Consider the following 16228-nt stretch of genomic DNA (forward strand, 5'->3'; position numbering starts at 1 on the left):
GTTCTGGACTGTTGTTACAGTCCGGACTGTTTCTCTTAGTAGGCAGAATAGTATGGAATCAACTCCAAGTAAATAGAACTTGAACCTTTACATTTGAACTCCCAAATTCTAAATGATACACATAAACACATCTAAAGGAAAATGATATGAATTGTGTCTTTTCTAAGGTCTACAAAACACCAAATGTTTTATGATTATTAGTTGTTAAACAATAAACTGCTGGTAAAATTCCACCTATTTTAATGTTAATTCTGGAGAATTTGATTTCTAAAAATTATTTACCCCATCAATGGCTTATCTATTCCTTATCTATTCCTTGCTAGCCCCTGGGAGGTAAACAGGATGTACTGACATTTATAGTTTCCGGTAGATTAAGGTAATCATACTAAAATTAACAGACTGAGAAACAGCCTATTCATCATGTCTGAAGAAAAGTAGCAAATTTTCCCCAAGTAATTATAAAACACAAATGCTCAAAGAAAATTATATGCCTAGGAAACAGTCAATAATATGTCTTTGAACCATTAATGTCTGTACAGTGTGTATGCTTGTGAGGCAGTGTCCCCACAACTAAAGGTGAGGAAAAACCTATTAGTTTGCTGCCCATTTTCTAATGAGAACATTTCTGCCCCAGACAATGCTCATTTGTCAACTGATCCGTAAGTCACCACTGTGGAGGCTCAGCTCAGGGCTATGTAAGTTAATGCATGCAGAAGCTTCAAGGACTGCAATGATGTCATACTTAGTGAAAAAAGTTGAGGATTTAATTTCTTTTCATATTTACACTTGGGACTTATATTAGCTTCAGTTCATTCAAACTGCTCTTGCCAATAGTTCCATTTTAGTTTCTTCCATTATGGGAAGAGGACCAAGCCCTCTGCAGCATCAATCACCGTTCTAGGTCTCAGAAGGGACAGTGGGGTTCACCAGGGCACCTTAGGCCCAATATGCGAAGACATCCTCCCTCCCTCTGCTTTCTTGGTCAGCCCCATGGCAGTTACTACAGTTTCTTAGACTAGCACCAGGTATTTGGAAGCCCGTAAATTATGGGGGGGTGGGAGAGGAAGGTAAGGATGAAGACTTCAGCCTGAAGTGGCTATTGATATTAGAGGTTAGAGGTATTATTAACAAGCAGGGAGATGCTCCTGGTCATATAAGTCTAAAAACAAAGGGTTAAACAACAGGGCTTCCTGGCTTTTAAAATGCTAATAAGCGCTCTGACTCTCCCTAGATACTAACTTTACACACAAACCAGCACTGTTTCAACACAAAGAGGCCTGGTTTAACCCTTTATTTTTCTTGCCACTGGAGAGATCATGAAAAAGAATCACATTACAGTTTCTCGTTACATCATTCTTTTTTTTTTAAAATGATTATCTCTATTTATTTATTTTTATTATAATAATATTTTTTTATTATATTATGTTAGTCACCATACAGTACATCCCTGGTTTTTGATGTAAAGTTCCATGATTCATTAGTTGCATATAACACCCAGTGCACCATGCAATACGTGCCCTCCTTACTACCCATCACCAGCCTATCCCATTCTTCTACTAAATGATTCTTTGTTTCATGTTTTACTTCTCTCCCTTTACTGCCATCACCAACTGGACTCTTGGGAACTTGACAGCAAGGGTAGCCCCCCCCCCCCCAGTTCCTTGTGGAACAGTGCACTGTGCAAGAGAAACAGCGAGGGAGCAAAAAATACATGCTGCCTCTGTTGACTAATAAGCTTTTACACATGAAGCAAATAAGCAAGTGTGAATACCTGGAGGCTTGGTGACAACTATTTTCTTTTCCAAATGATTTGGCAAAGTCAAAGTTCAAAAAACTGTAAAGTACAACAAAGCTTCAAGCCCACATTTGAATCTGCGCCCAAGAAGTGACTGAGGTAGGACAGGGAATTTTTGTACTCATTCACTCAATAGATGTACATTAAGTGCTCACCTGTTCTAAAGGATGGACATACCCAAGCAAACAAAAACAAAATCTTGCTTTTAGGATGATTATATTCTAGTTGGAGGAGACAGACCATAAACAAACGGATTAACACACAACATGTCAGGTGTTAAGCACTGTGAAGAGAAATATAGACAGGAAAAAAAGGACGAGGGGGTGGGAAACGCTGTTGTTTTAGAAATGATGGTCAGGGAAGTTTAATATGGTGACATTTAATATCTATGTCTAATAAGGTGACATTTAAGGAGAGACTTGAAGTGTGAGAGAGCAAACCATGTGGCTACTGTGTGAGAAGAACATTCCGACAGAGGGATTTAAAAACGCAAAGGCCCTGAGTTTGCAATGTACTTGGCACATGTGAGGAACAGAAGAATAAACAGACACCAATGTGCAGACTGAGTGATGGGAACAGCAGCTGAGGTCAGAAAGGGACCAGGAGCAAGACCATGCGGGCTTCACAGGCCCTATATTGCATTCTGAGTAAGTTGGTGAGTTTTGAGTGAAGGACTGCCATACTGCTCATGTTTGAAAAGCTACCATGTGGAGATTACACGGTGGAGGAGCGAGGGTGGAAGCAAGGAGATGGGAGGGAGGCTCCTTCAACAGTCCAGGAAAAAGATGACGGTGGCTTGGACTAAAGTGTCCAAATGAGACAGGGAAGAAGTGAGAGCTGCTAAGAAGCTGACATGATGTGCTGATGGGCTGTCTGATGTGGGCTGTGAGAGGAGAAGAGGTTTTCTTCTGAATAACTGGAAGAATGAAGTTGTCGTTGACTGAGATGGGGAAAAGTGGAGAGGTGCAGGTTTTGGGGGAGAATACCCCCCCCCCCCAGATTTTGTCATGTTAAGCTTGAGATGCCTATTAGACTTCTGAGTGGGATGTCGATTAGGTAGTTGTACATACACTATGGTGTTCAGGGGAAAAGTCTGGTTTGGAGATTTACAGACTTTATTTTACTTTTTTTTTAAAGATTTTATTTATTTGTCAGAGACAGAGAGAGAGTGCGCATGCAAGCAGGGGGAGAGGCAGACAGAGGGAGAAGCAGGCTCCCCACTGAACAAGGAGCCCAACGTGGGACCCGATCCCAGGACCCTGGGATCATGACCTGAACCAAAGGCAAACGCTTAACTGACTGAGCCACCCAGGCGTCCCTGGGCTGGAGATTTAAACTGGGGAGTCATACACACTGAGATAGGTGTTTATAGCCATAAGAGTGAATAGCATTACCAAGGGAGCAAGTAGACAGAATGAGCTCTGAGGCCCTCAAATGGAACTCAGGGGGGTGAGGAAGTCCCAGCAGAGGACATGGACAGACAGGACGAGAGTCACCTTTCTCAAGAGAGAAAGTTGTTCCAGAAACTAAATGAAGAAGGAGCTTCAAGAAAGAATAAATGCTCAAATATGTCAAATGCTACCAACAATCACTGCTTTTGGCATTGTAGGGGACACTGTGACGACCCTGACAAGAGTATGTCTGGTACAGTGGTAGGGATGAAAGCCTGACGGGTCAATAAGGGAAGGAGAAGAAGCGTTAGAGTCTTTTAGGAAATTTAACTGTAACGGGGAGCAGACCTGTCAGTGGGACTGTGTTTTTTCCAAGACACATTTAAATGCTTAAGATGTAGGTATGGAGCTAGAGTTCAGTTGGATTTCATTAGGGAACGTCTCGCTAGCAGGGCCAAGTGCAACAGAGGGAGAGCTGGGCAAGGGAGTGGAGAGTGTCTGTAAGGGAATAACGATAATCATGGACCACCGTGGAATCGAAAATGAATTTAGGAAGCTGGGATTAGAACATATTAGGAGACTAAATTCTTCTTGCACGTTATATAGACAGTTTCATTTCTACCTAATTTACACACGGTCCTCACTGAGAGCTACACAGTTCTCTAACAGGAAGACTTCCTCTCACCTTTCAGTGAACTTTAGGAGAATATGGTCTTAAGTTTTCAACTTTAACTGCCTTACTTATTATGTTGTCAGATCAAACGGCTTCCCTGTCATTAGAACCAAGACACAACCTAATTAAAAGCCTTATAAAACTCAAGTGAAGTGTGAAAAGTTCAGCAGCCAGGATTTGGGGGGAAAATGACGTTAGTGAGACAATTCTAAGCAGAATGGGCAAGATGAGGCCACTGAAAATCTAGAGATTCAAAGAGCTGGCTGAGACAGAACAGCCTGAGAAGTCTCACAACCTTGGCTGTTGCTATGACATCTTTCAAACATGCTAAGAAGGGTGAAGCCTGTGTGCCCACTGTTCAGGCTCTAGTGAATTCTGCTACTTAATCATTCTTGCTTTCGATTTTTAAGATTTTTAAGTGTTTTCATAACACTTTTTTTTTTTTTTAAAGTGCACATTTCTACATCTGTCCCAGGGAAGCTTGGCTCCGCACATGACTTGATCAAGTTCTTCTGGTATGTTAGCAGCAGGATGGAAAGGTCGGGGGCCACTAGATCACTTTTCTGCACTGTAAACATACAAATTTGCCTTAAAAATGACTTGAAACTTAAAGGATTTAGAAGTCATTATTTCTCTTTGCTATGACATAAAATTCAGTTCCATGAACTTGCAAATGGCAGTAGCCAATACTCTTCTATTTCGACTGTGAAGGCATGACTGTTCTCATGTGCTGCAGAGATCAGGGACGCTCATATATAAAAACTTACTTACTTGTTGTTTCCCATTGCACCTTGCTGCCAGGCCTTCATGTCTGGTGACTGGTACCCAGAAGAGGGTGGAGTTGGCTGGAGCAGAGAGCTCTGAGGAGGAGGGATTGGCATCGGCACCATGGAGCTCCCAGGGCTTAGAGATGGAGCAAAGTTGGCCTCGCCTTGGGGAACCATTCCTGCAAATTGACACAAATTAATTTATGTGAATACATTATATATTTATTAATCCCATAAAAGAGAACCCCCACCCCCACGAGGATCTGTCATAATATAGTTAGAAATAGCCTATTCATTAGAGTAGGGAAAACATTTTAGTCTCTTCAAAATAAGGCAGAAAATTTCAGTATAAACAGACAGAGAAGTAAACATATAAGTTTGGAAGAATGCCCCTTCTATTCACTAACATATTGACTTGGGTATCAGGATTATGTATAATTTCTTTTTCCTATTCTTTTTTGCTTACATGGATTTTTAAGTATAAAAAACATACATGAACATACATGACAGATTATTTGTGTAATAAGTTAGGGAAAAAGGCAAGACAAACGTGTGAGATGAAAAATGAGAAGAATTTTGTTGTCCATGCCTCAGTCATCTCTGTGGGCTCTTTTTTCTTTCCCTGTCCTTTTTTCTAAAGCTTTACTGAGATATCTACACAGCCTCAAATTCACCCTCCGAACTGCACAACTCAATGAGTTTTAGTCCATTACAGAGCTGTGCAACCATCAGCACAGTGCTGTTTGGACATTTCCATCCTCCTCATGTCCCCCTGTGCTTGTCTGCAGTCAATCCCCTCTCCTACCCCTAGCCTCAGGCAACTACGGATCTGCTTTTTGTCTCGACAGGTGTACCTTTTGGGGGCGATTTCATTTCAGGATGATGCTTATTAGCAGTTATTGATATAATCATGTTAAAAATCCATTGGCCATAATATTAATAATTTATTTCTGGATTTTTAGGCTGTTACGGTGGTCCGTATGTCCACACTTGTACTAATACTATATTGTCTTGATTGATGTGACTTTATGGTAATTTTTGAAACGTGACAGTCATCCAACTTGGCTTTTCTTTTTCAAAACTGTCTTGGCTACACTGGGTCCTTTGCATTTCCATATAAATTTTAGGAGAAGCTTGTCAACTTCTCCAAAAAGCATATTGGCTGCTTTGAATTACAAGATCAATTTGGAGTGAATTTGCCATCTTTTCAGTCTTTTTCTGATTTCGTTTTGTACAGTGTCCACTGTTATATCTTCAACTTCACTATTTTTTCTTTTATAATGTCTAATCTCCTTCTTATCCCATCTAGTATATTTTTCATCTCAGACATTGTAGTCTTTGTCTCCAGAAGTTTGATTTTGGTTTTATCTATATTGTCCTTGACTTAATACATTCAAGCTTTCCTCTAGCTTTTTGAATATCCAGAAAAATGTATGATTTTTAATTGTCTCAATGTCCTGTCTACTCTTTTTATCATTTGTGTGATTTCTGGGTTGGTTCTGATGACAGATTTTTCTCCTCATTATTGGTTTTATTATCCTGCATCCCTGCATGCCTGGAATTAAAAAGACCAGATCCCAGACCTTGTGAATTCTACCTTGTTAGGTGCTAGATTTTTAAAAGTCTTTAAAAAAGGACTGAGAGGGAGAAAAAGGGAGCGAGTGCATGTGAAAGGGGGTAGCAGGTTAGAGGAAAAGGGAGAGAGAGAGTCTTAAGCAGGCCCCATGTCTAGAGTGGAGCTTGACATGGGGCTCGATGCAGGGCTCGATCTCACACTCCTGAGATCATGACCTGAGCTGAAATGAAGAGTTGGATGCTAAACTGACTGAGCCATCCAGGCATCCCTAAAAGGCCTTTAAATATTTTCAACCATTGTCTGGGTTGTAGTTACATGACATGGAGACAGTTTAATTCTTTTGGGTCTTGTACCTTAAGAGACAAGAGCAAAGTTTAGGGCTCATTTTGCCTGCTACTGAGACATTTTACTTGACACCCCATGAATCACAAGGTTTTCTATTCTGGCTGGTGGGAAGAGAAGTTGGCCCTGTGCGAATTTTGCAGATTGTTCCCTATAATCTTTCCACGTGGTTTTCCCTGGCCTTGTTTTGTGCGTGTGCACACGCACACACATAATACCTGAGTGGGACCCTGTGCACATCCCTGTGTGGCTCTCTCTCTTCTCTGATCCTGTTCCCTGAGACCTCGAGTTGCCTTGGTTTTCCTGGACTCCCAGCTTCATGGGCTCAACTCAGGGAAACCACTGGCTCCTTTTGGACTCCCTCTCATGCAGCATGGTCTGGATAATTTCGAAAACTATAGTTCAATGTACTTTGATTTTTTTGTTTGTTTTGGAGGGGAGAATAAATCTGGTTCCTTGGCCAAAGTGGAAGTCCTAACAGTTTAAAAGAGTAAAAATGGATTTCTTTTTTATGATTTCTGTTATGCTAGCACTTTGTATTTTATCTTTTTTTTCCTGACAAAATACATTTCATAAATACTTTTGAGGTACAGAAAGTTATAAAGGTGCAGAAAAGAAGAATGTCATGATTTGATTACCCATAATTTAGTATAATTCCTTCAAATCTTCTTTTCTAAAATCTTATGCGATTTTGTGACCTGCTTCTTTCCCTTATGATTATATTATAAGCATGCTTCTATGTCCTTAATGTCTCTCTGTAAATATAATTGCATATTCGATGTTTTGCCATTGTTATCATGACTTTCCTCCTTTTTCTTTGGTTAATATGGCCAGAGATGTAGTTAATTTATTCACTTTTGTTTTTTTGTAGGCTACAATTTAAAAAAATATTTTAAATTTTCTGTGAAAGTTGAGCCAAGTGTAAACTTCCTATATCTTTTTCTTTCATTAAATGTTTAACTACCTTTTTCTCTTGGTAAAGATTATATAAATAAAGCTACATATTTTCTCTTTGTTGCTTCCTCCATCTATAATTTAATCCCTAATAATTTTGACTTAGAATATGTGGAGAAGTTAATTTTTTCATTAATGAAGGTGGGTTTTTCCCCCATCTTCTGCATTTATATGTTGACTATCTTTGCGTACACTCTAAATTTTAACTATTTTGGTTGTGATCTTTGAAAAAATACTTGTCTATTCCTAATTCATTTTTAACCTTGTTAATGATGAAATAATTTTTTTCAGAAAAACATGTATGTACTATTCTGCAGAATCAAAGTTAAACAATAAATAAGAGATTGCAAGTATATCAGCATACTTTTGACATTTCTTTCTGGACTCATCTCACATTCTAACTGTTTTCCTTATCAGATGACCTAGTTTTAGTAGAAAGAACCAGCTTGTGAATAATGAATTGGAGGGGTAGTCAAGAGTTCTCGTTCGGGTTCTGCCACCACATTGGACCTTGGATTCCTCGGACCAGACAATCTAGTTCCTTCTAGTTTAAAATGTCTACAATTCTATCTTAGCCTAGACTATGCTAAGCCTCCCTGCTGGACCATAAATAGCATCGCAGCCATTTGGCAGCAGCAACCAGAACCGGGATTCATCCTTCCATTCATTTACTTCTCCAAAGATTCATTGAGCATCTACTCTCCCAGCCAGACCACTGTGCTAAGCAATTGAGAAACTAAAAAGGTCACACTTTGCTCAGTCAAGAAACTTACTGTTTAAAAAGTAATGCAGCTAGGTGAACAAGTGTCTGTAAGACAGGGTGGTGAGTGCTTATGACTGGGAGTGGTCAGGGAAGGCTTCCCAGAGGACACACTTCTGAGAGGAGGCAGGAACAGGAATGAGGCAGGTGAATGAAGGATATTGGTTTGAGACAGCGGATACAGGATTACAAGGCCTAGTAAGAAAAGACAGCAAGGTATGTACTCTCTCTTAGATCTTGAACAGTTTGTTACAGCTGGAACACTGAGATACGGAGAGAAGGGAAAGTGGAATTGAGAAGTCTAACTTTGGACAAGTTGAGTTTGGGGTGCCAGTGGAGAGAAAATTCAAGTATGTCTGCCATCAGGCAGCTGTACACAAGAGCTGGGAGATCTAGCATGAAGAGGTCACTGAAGCCACAGGAGTAGATGAGATCACTTAGGAGGAATGGGTGGAGTAGTATGTTTACTGTAGTTCACAGAAGAGGGAGCTATGGATTGGCTTCAAGGAATTCATGAAGTCGGTACAAAATTTTGAAAATTTCCATCATATTTCCTTTAAATATCACCTTAGTATAAAATAAATTTTATTTATTTATTTTAAAAATACAGTTTTGGTTTTTTTGTTTTGTTTTTAAAGATTTTTTAAAGATTATTTGAGAGAGAGCATGAGCATGAGCGGGGGTAGTGGGGGGAAGAGGCAGAGGGAGAAGCAGACCCCCCACTGAGCTGGGAGCCCAATGCGGGGCCTAATCCCAGGACCCTGAAATCACGACCAGAGCCAAAAGTAGATGCTTAACTGACTGAGCCACCCAGGGGCCCCTAAAATAAATTTTAAATGTGTAATTCTGTTCTTGTGCACTCATCATTATGGCCTGATAGTCTAGAAAAATTTTTGGTTTTCAGAAATAAAAGAAGGCATACTCTGCCATTACTACTACTTTCACTTATTTTGGGCTTCTACTAAGCTAAAAGATGCCAAAGCAAAGGACTAAAGCTAAGTTAAAATGAATTCAACCTTTGGTTTTACTAACATCAATTAACACAACAAGCTTTTTCTACAAAGGACCAGATAGGAAATATTTTTGGTTTTGCAGGCCATAAGGTTTCTAGCACAATTCAACTCTGCATATGAAGCCAGCCACAGATGACATATATAAACTAATGAGGATGACTGTGTTACAATTAAACTTTATTTACAAAAACACGTGGTGGCTGCCCCCCTCCCCATCTCCGAAAGATGTCCTCATTTGCAAAGGTTGAAACTTTTCCAGAACTTGAATTTGTACTCACACAAAACCTGGTCTTGAAGCTTTCTACCTGGTTGTTGATAATGTTGAAATGAGTTTATAACTTAGAGCAATGGAAAAAATTTAAAAACACTGCCTCTGGGACGCCTGGGTGTCACAGCGGTTAGGCGTCTGCCTTCGGCTCAGGGCGTGATCCCGGCGTTGTGGGATCGAGCCCCACATCAGGCTCCTCCGCTATGAGCCTGCTTCTTCCTCTCCCACTCCCCCTGCTTGTGTTCCCTCTCTCGCTGGCTGTCTCTGTGTCTGTCAAATAAATAAATAAAATCTTGAAAAATAAAATAAAATAAAAATAAAAACACTGCCTCTTTAAATGTTCTTCCGCTCTCCAGAAAACCTGACAACTTCCCCCTTATTATTTTGAAGTAGTTCATGGAAGAACTGCAAGCTCTGTCATTTCATTTCAGTTTGCAACTGGATGAAACAACCACTCTCTTTACTGCACCCAGCTTCTGGGTTTTGTTTGTAGTAGGAATGCTGACTTCATCAATGATGAATTCTTATTTTGTGAAAAGCATTTTCTGTCAATCTGAAGTTGGGCTAGGAGAAAAATCCAGGTACCAGATAGAGCACTTACGATGGGTAGCAACACATCTAGTTATGTCGCCTAGAGAAGTAATCTCCACCCACTCATGATCTCAGTCACTGTGCGTACATGGACACGGCAACAGATCAAAGACTAGACCCCTAACTCCGAAAGAAATCTTGTTAACTTCATTGGAAATGGGGTTCTGAAGCGCTGCCTTTCTAGGTGGCTGTGTCAAGAAATGGGAGCAGGATAGGAAATTCTTTCTTGGCTTTTCAGAGAAGAGGTGTTGAAGAGCATGAATGAAAATGGACAGAAGTACTATTTTTATTTATTTATTTAAGAGAAGAGAATCCTTGGGGAATTTACTAATGTTTGGCTTACTCATAAGCTATTTCTTTTTGCCGATGAATGAGACAAATCTTTTGATTTAAGGCTCTATCATCAATATTCTGAATGCTATTAAGATTCTATTTGCTGTCTGGGCTAAGTTGCCATTTTGGAAGAGGAATGGAGAACCAGGTCACTAAACAGGTCTTCTAATGTTGGAAGAAGTACTTCTGCAGGCTAGAATAAAGTGAAAAAGCCTTGTCAAGTTCTCTGCATACAGAAGTCGTAAGACACATGAAAGTGGCCTTCAAAAGGTTCAGAAAATATTATAATTAAAATATAGATTTATAATCCTTTTCTTGCCCATACAGATAGTGTCAGCGATATAAACCAGCCAAAGATGACTTCATTGTCTTGAGGACAAAGGAACTGATGTGACATAATTTTGAGTAAAAGGTCTTAGAGAATTCTGCTGCTGTCTGACACAAGTCTCCTAGATAATTTAATAGTCAAAGGATTTTAGCACTTGTTGCCCCCAGAATGAAAGTCTAAATTGATTTGGCTGTCAAAGTTGATAAGCGTATTGCTATGTAAAAAAAATCTCTATGTAACCTCAACATTTTATTCAAGTCAAATAGCAGTCTTCTCATGGAAATTCATTTTTAGGCAGACTTATAATTTACTTTTTCTTTCATTTATACAATGAAGGGATTTATTTCAATTTTTTCCCTAGGAATATGCCATTAATTTTGCATTGAAGTTTGATTAAACATCATGGATTAATCAAATGTGTTTTATTGCCACTACCCATTAGAATCTGAAAGTGATAGAAGTAAAATTTAAAAGGACATCATCACCTAGGACAAAGAGAATGGAAGAGAGACAATGCAAACAAAAGATTAAAAAGGAAAACCCAGGGAAGAATTTTCAAACTTCAGCAGCTAAGAATGCTGACACCAATGAGAAGTCTGAGATGCTTTGTAAAGATGGGCTATCCCTATATAAACTATCAAAAACAAAGTCTCCAACATAATGAAAACACTATATGCACATTTTGAGTTAATGTACTTCAACCCATTGTCTGAAGTGGACTTTCATAAGATTCTTACAGGGATCCATGACAGAAAGTAAGAAAGTAAGAGAATGTTACCTGCAGACAAAATGCTAAAAATTACAGAATCAGACAGGTCCTTCTGGATCCTCTGATTAATCATCTTAGCTATCAGTGAGTGATAAGCCTCCATTTAACCACTAGAGGCAAGAGATGAGTCTGGAGCCTGGATCTCCTGACTCCCATGTCAGCGTCTTTCCTCCTCGGCACACTGCCCCACCGTTGCTGCACTGAAACACCGGAGCCTGTACGTTTACTTATGAAGTAGCGTAGAGGTGTAATCCTCATACCTGATCCTGGATACTGGAAGACATTCTGCTGCATCTGAGGATTGATTCCAGCGCCAAACTGTCCTCCCATGTTTCCTGTCATGCCTCTGTTTACCATGCTGTTGCGGTTGGCCAAGGTTGACTCAGGATTTGCTGCCAGTTGTGAAAACGGGCTGGTTGAAGCAGGTGGGGTTCCTGGATTTGTACCATAGTTTGGTGGGTAGGGAAATTGCTGCGGAGCACCCTGAGGAAGACGGGGGTTCCCCATTTGAACTGGCAGTCCAGATGAGGGAGGGAGGTTGTTCCCAAAGCTTTGTTGCCTCATGAGCATGGCTCTTTGCTGCTGTATTAGCTGCCTCTGTCGGTGCTGTTGGCTGTACAACTCCCGCTGACGCTGTGCCAACATTTGGGCGTTCAAGGGTGGCTGCAAAGGAGAAAACAAATCCTCACTTATTAATATTGTTATCATCACCACCTACTTTGGAAAGCTTACAGGATAAAGCCTAGTAGCTTGGGGCAACAAAATATGTAGCCATTATCACTATGACTTCGAACTTATCTGACGTTAGGTTGTCAGGAGACTTTTTTTTCTTTTTCATTTCCCCCAAATTTACTGTGTTTCTTAGTTCCCCTCTTTTCTCACTGAGATCATTTATTTCACACTTTACTTAAATGAATAAAATGTGATTATAACTGATTTTAATTTTCTTCATTATACTTTCCTATATTTTCCAAATTATTTATAATGAACATGCATTATCTTTACAATTGGAAAAACCTACAATAACCATTTAACAAGGAAGAATCAGAAATCCAGGATCCAATGCCAAATTGTTACTTAAAAAGAAAATAATTAGAAATAAAATAATAAACAGAAATAAATGGAACCAGCTATTTTTTTTTAAAAAAAGATTTATTTATTTTAGAGAGAAACCATGAGCAAGGGAAGGGAGAGAGGGAGTAAGAGGGAGAGAAGGAGACTCCCTGCTAAGCGCAGGGCCAGATACGGGGTTCGATCCCACAACCCTGAGATCATGACCTGAGTCAGAGGCTTAACCAACTGAGCTACCCAAGGGCCCCAGAACCAGGTATTTCATAACATTGTTGCAGTAAAGACTACTCCAGGCATTAGAGTATGTGTTTTAATAGCTATAATACTAGGAATGACAAAAGCAACAGTAAAATTAGGTTAAAATCACTTTTTGGTCTAACTTGTAAAGCAACATGGCATGTCATTAAGCCTTCCTCAGAAAATTTCAATTCAGATTGAGGATCTGATCGAAGCATATAGGTCCTCTAAAATTAAACTTGCCAACTAGATATAGTCCAATCTAGAAGAAACTGTGACATATGACTTTCTAACGTGAATTCCAAAAGTGGGGTCTTGTTTCCTTATAACCTAATTACCCTTGCATGAGCTAATCACTGAGATTTTTAAGACAGGGAAACCCAAGTATGGATCCATGAAGATGCCAGTATCTGCTGCTTAACAGTAGTTTCGTTCTTTTCTTTTCTCTTTTCTTTAGAGAGAGAGCAAGCGGGGGGGGTGGTGGTGGGAGCAAGACAGAGGGAGAGAGAACCCCAGGCAGACTCTGCGTGCTGACTATGGAGCCGACAGGTGGCTCGATCCCAAGACCCTGAGATCATGACCTGAGCTGAAACCAAGAGCTGGATGCGTAACTGACTGAGCCACCCAGGCACCACATTAAAGGTAGTTTCTGTCAATATTTATCCTTTTGGTTACGGTTGGCTTCCTGTATTTGCCCCAAATCCATCTAGGTACACTTTATGGAGTTTAAAGAAAAGTTTTGTGTGAGTCCCGTCTAAAATTCCTCATCTCTCAAAATTTTGTGTCATCTTGGTTAAGAAAACATAAAAAAGTGGTTGAAGCAAAAATACTAAAGTATGTGTGGAAGTTAAGTAGGGAGTGAGTACTAGACAAGACTTGGAAGGCTACCCAGTTCTTATGTTTAAAGTTCCAATGGCCCTGGGTTCATGTACAAGGATTGTTAAAGATAAATAAAAAACAGAAAATGCTGATGCTCAGACTGAGCAGAGAACACAAGTTAGTTAAGATAACTCAGCAATGTGACTGGGCTTTGATCAGGTTTCAGGTACCATTCACACAGTTTCTTATCTAGGTGTCTTATTACTGGTCCTATTCAGGATAGCAATAGAGTGGTCTACGGATTCATCTGGTATCTAATAGCAATGACAACACCTATAAAACCAAACAAAGGACTCTTGGCTTTAGATCAAATATCAGTAAGGGGTATCACAAGTTGATTATAAATTCGTTCTAGAAGAAACCTGCACTACCACCTTAAAAGATCAATTCACAGGCCATTTCGGACACTCAAGTCAACACTTAAAGAAACACAGCTTGGGTTAGAGAGGTACTAACAATGTCTGGTTTCTCACATTACCTGAGGTGTAATTTGCTGCTGCATGCCTGATCTCATATTGATGCCAACGGGAGCGTTTGCTGCAAACTGGTTCAAGATGGCTTGCCGATTTTGGTGGATCAACTAGAGAAAAATGGAACGATGAGATATATTTCTATATACAAACATATACTTTGGCCCTTATAGAGTGACACAAACTTTTTATTGGTTACTAACAAGTTTTAGTATTACAGGTTTAGTAAGATTTTTTCCCATGTTTATCTGTCAAACGGCTGGCAATTCCTAACATTTATCAAATATTTCCTGCCTACAGAACATCAAATAGGGCAGAGCATTTAAAAGCAGAATCCATACTCATGTGCATATATATATGCACACAGGTATATACACATATACATACATATATCGTACTTTCGTTTTTTATTTTTTTAAGTAGGCTCCACACCCATCATGAGCTGTGGGGCTTCAACCCACGACCCTGAGATTAAGACCTGAGCTGTGATCAAGAGTTGGATGCTTAATCGACTGAGCCACCCAGGCACCCCCATATAGCATACTTTTAAAATCATGCTAATGTTTAGTTATTTCAGATACGTACAATAATGGAAAGAAAAGAACCATCAGCCCTACATCTTAAACTACTGTGAGTATAAAATTAGGTATATAATAGGGCACATTCTACAAAGGTCTGAAAGATTAATGGAAAAGTTGAGGTATTTCTCACTTAGAGGCTGTCGGATGGGTACATATTTGGGGAAATCCAACGTGATTTCATTTGCTGGGGAGAATTATGTAAGAAACAAATGGTTTGAGAAAATAGACTATTTATTTAACTAGAAGAAGTAATTACTTTAGACCAGCATTTCCCAAATTGGTGTTCTAAAGAACACTGTTCTGCAGGATATTAATAGATGTGCCAGGAAAATAGCATGCTGTGCTGTATTAAGTATTGGAAATGATGGGTTACACAAGGTGAAACAGATTTCTTTACTGCAGTAATTCTATGAGCCTTTAATTGGCCAAAGCACACTGTGGATCTTCAAGAAGGGGATATACCATGCAATTTGTTTTCACAAACCTTTTTTTCCCTGACATATAGCCATTAACATTTATCTCCTAGAATAATTTTGTATGGAACACTAGTTTGGAAGATGCTGTCTATATCAGGCTTAGGATTCCAGGTCATAGGCATGCCTTAACCTCATTAGGAAAACAAGCATCCTGGGAAGTGATATTTCCTGGTAAACAATCTATAACGTAAAGAATTTCTTGCTCAGTCATTTGATGTGAATAAACTGTTCGAGAAATAATAACAATATCAGTACTATTGTGTTTATATGGTACTTTATAACATAAATGACAAATATATTAACACATCCATATATTTTAATATATTTTATATTTTAATACATTAAAATATTTTAATATATGAGATGCAAACTAGAAAGACCATGAAAGTTTTATAAGAGAATCCAAACTGCTATAACAGTGATTAAATTTCCCATCTCCCAACAGCTCAATTCTTTTTTTTTTTTTTTTTAAAGATTTTATTTATTTATTTGACAGAGAGAGACAGCCAGCGAGAGAGGGAACACAAGCAGGGGGAGTGGGAGAGGAAGAAGCAGGCTCCCAGCGGAGGAGCCTGATGTGGGGCTCGATCCCATAACGCCGGGATCACGCCCTGAACCGAAGGCAGACGCTCAACCGCTGTGCCACCCAGGCGCCCCCCAACAGCTCAATTCTTAATTCTGGTTTCATTAATTTTAGATCAGAAATTAGATCAGAAAACAAACTGTTTTTTTGGGGAAAAGCTCATTTTAATATAAATGTAAAAAACTAAAACTTTCAGGTATTTGTGGAATAGGATAAAACATTCAGAATTGCTTAAAAAATAAAGATATAAAAATTATGGTTTTAAAAGTCAAAGGGACTCTTGAAGCAGCTGGGTGGCTCAGCTGGTTAAGGGTCTGCCTTCAGCTCAGGTCCTGATCCCAGGGTCCTGGGATCGAGCCCCCTGTTGAGGC

At 39.5% G+C, this 16228-nt stretch overlaps 1 protein-coding gene across 7 annotated transcripts in view; it reads right to left on the bottom strand.

Annotated features, from left to right (window-relative positions):
* NCOA1 (nuclear receptor coactivator 1) overlaps positions 1–16228 on the bottom strand; it is a 239325-nt gene that overhangs the window by 11977 nt on the left and 211120 nt on the right. For all 7 annotated transcript variants that reach the window (XM_087863808.1, XM_087863810.1, XM_087863811.1 and 4 more), the window contains 3 exons: positions 14226–14327; positions 11821–12223; positions 4631–4805 (listed from right to left, as the gene is read on the bottom strand). In XM_087863808.1, the coding sequence (XP_087719934.1) occupies positions 4631–4805; positions 11821–12223; positions 14226–14327 (680 nt within the window). The remainder of the gene's footprint in view (positions 1–4630; positions 4806–11820; positions 12224–14225; positions 14328–16228) is intronic.

Source organism: Ursus americanus, chromosome 7, assembly GCF_024610735.1.
Source record: "Ursus americanus isolate L20-20 chromosome 7, mUrsAme1.1.p, whole genome shotgun sequence".
Lineage (NCBI taxonomy): Eukaryota > Metazoa > Chordata > Mammalia > Carnivora > Ursidae > Ursus > Ursus americanus.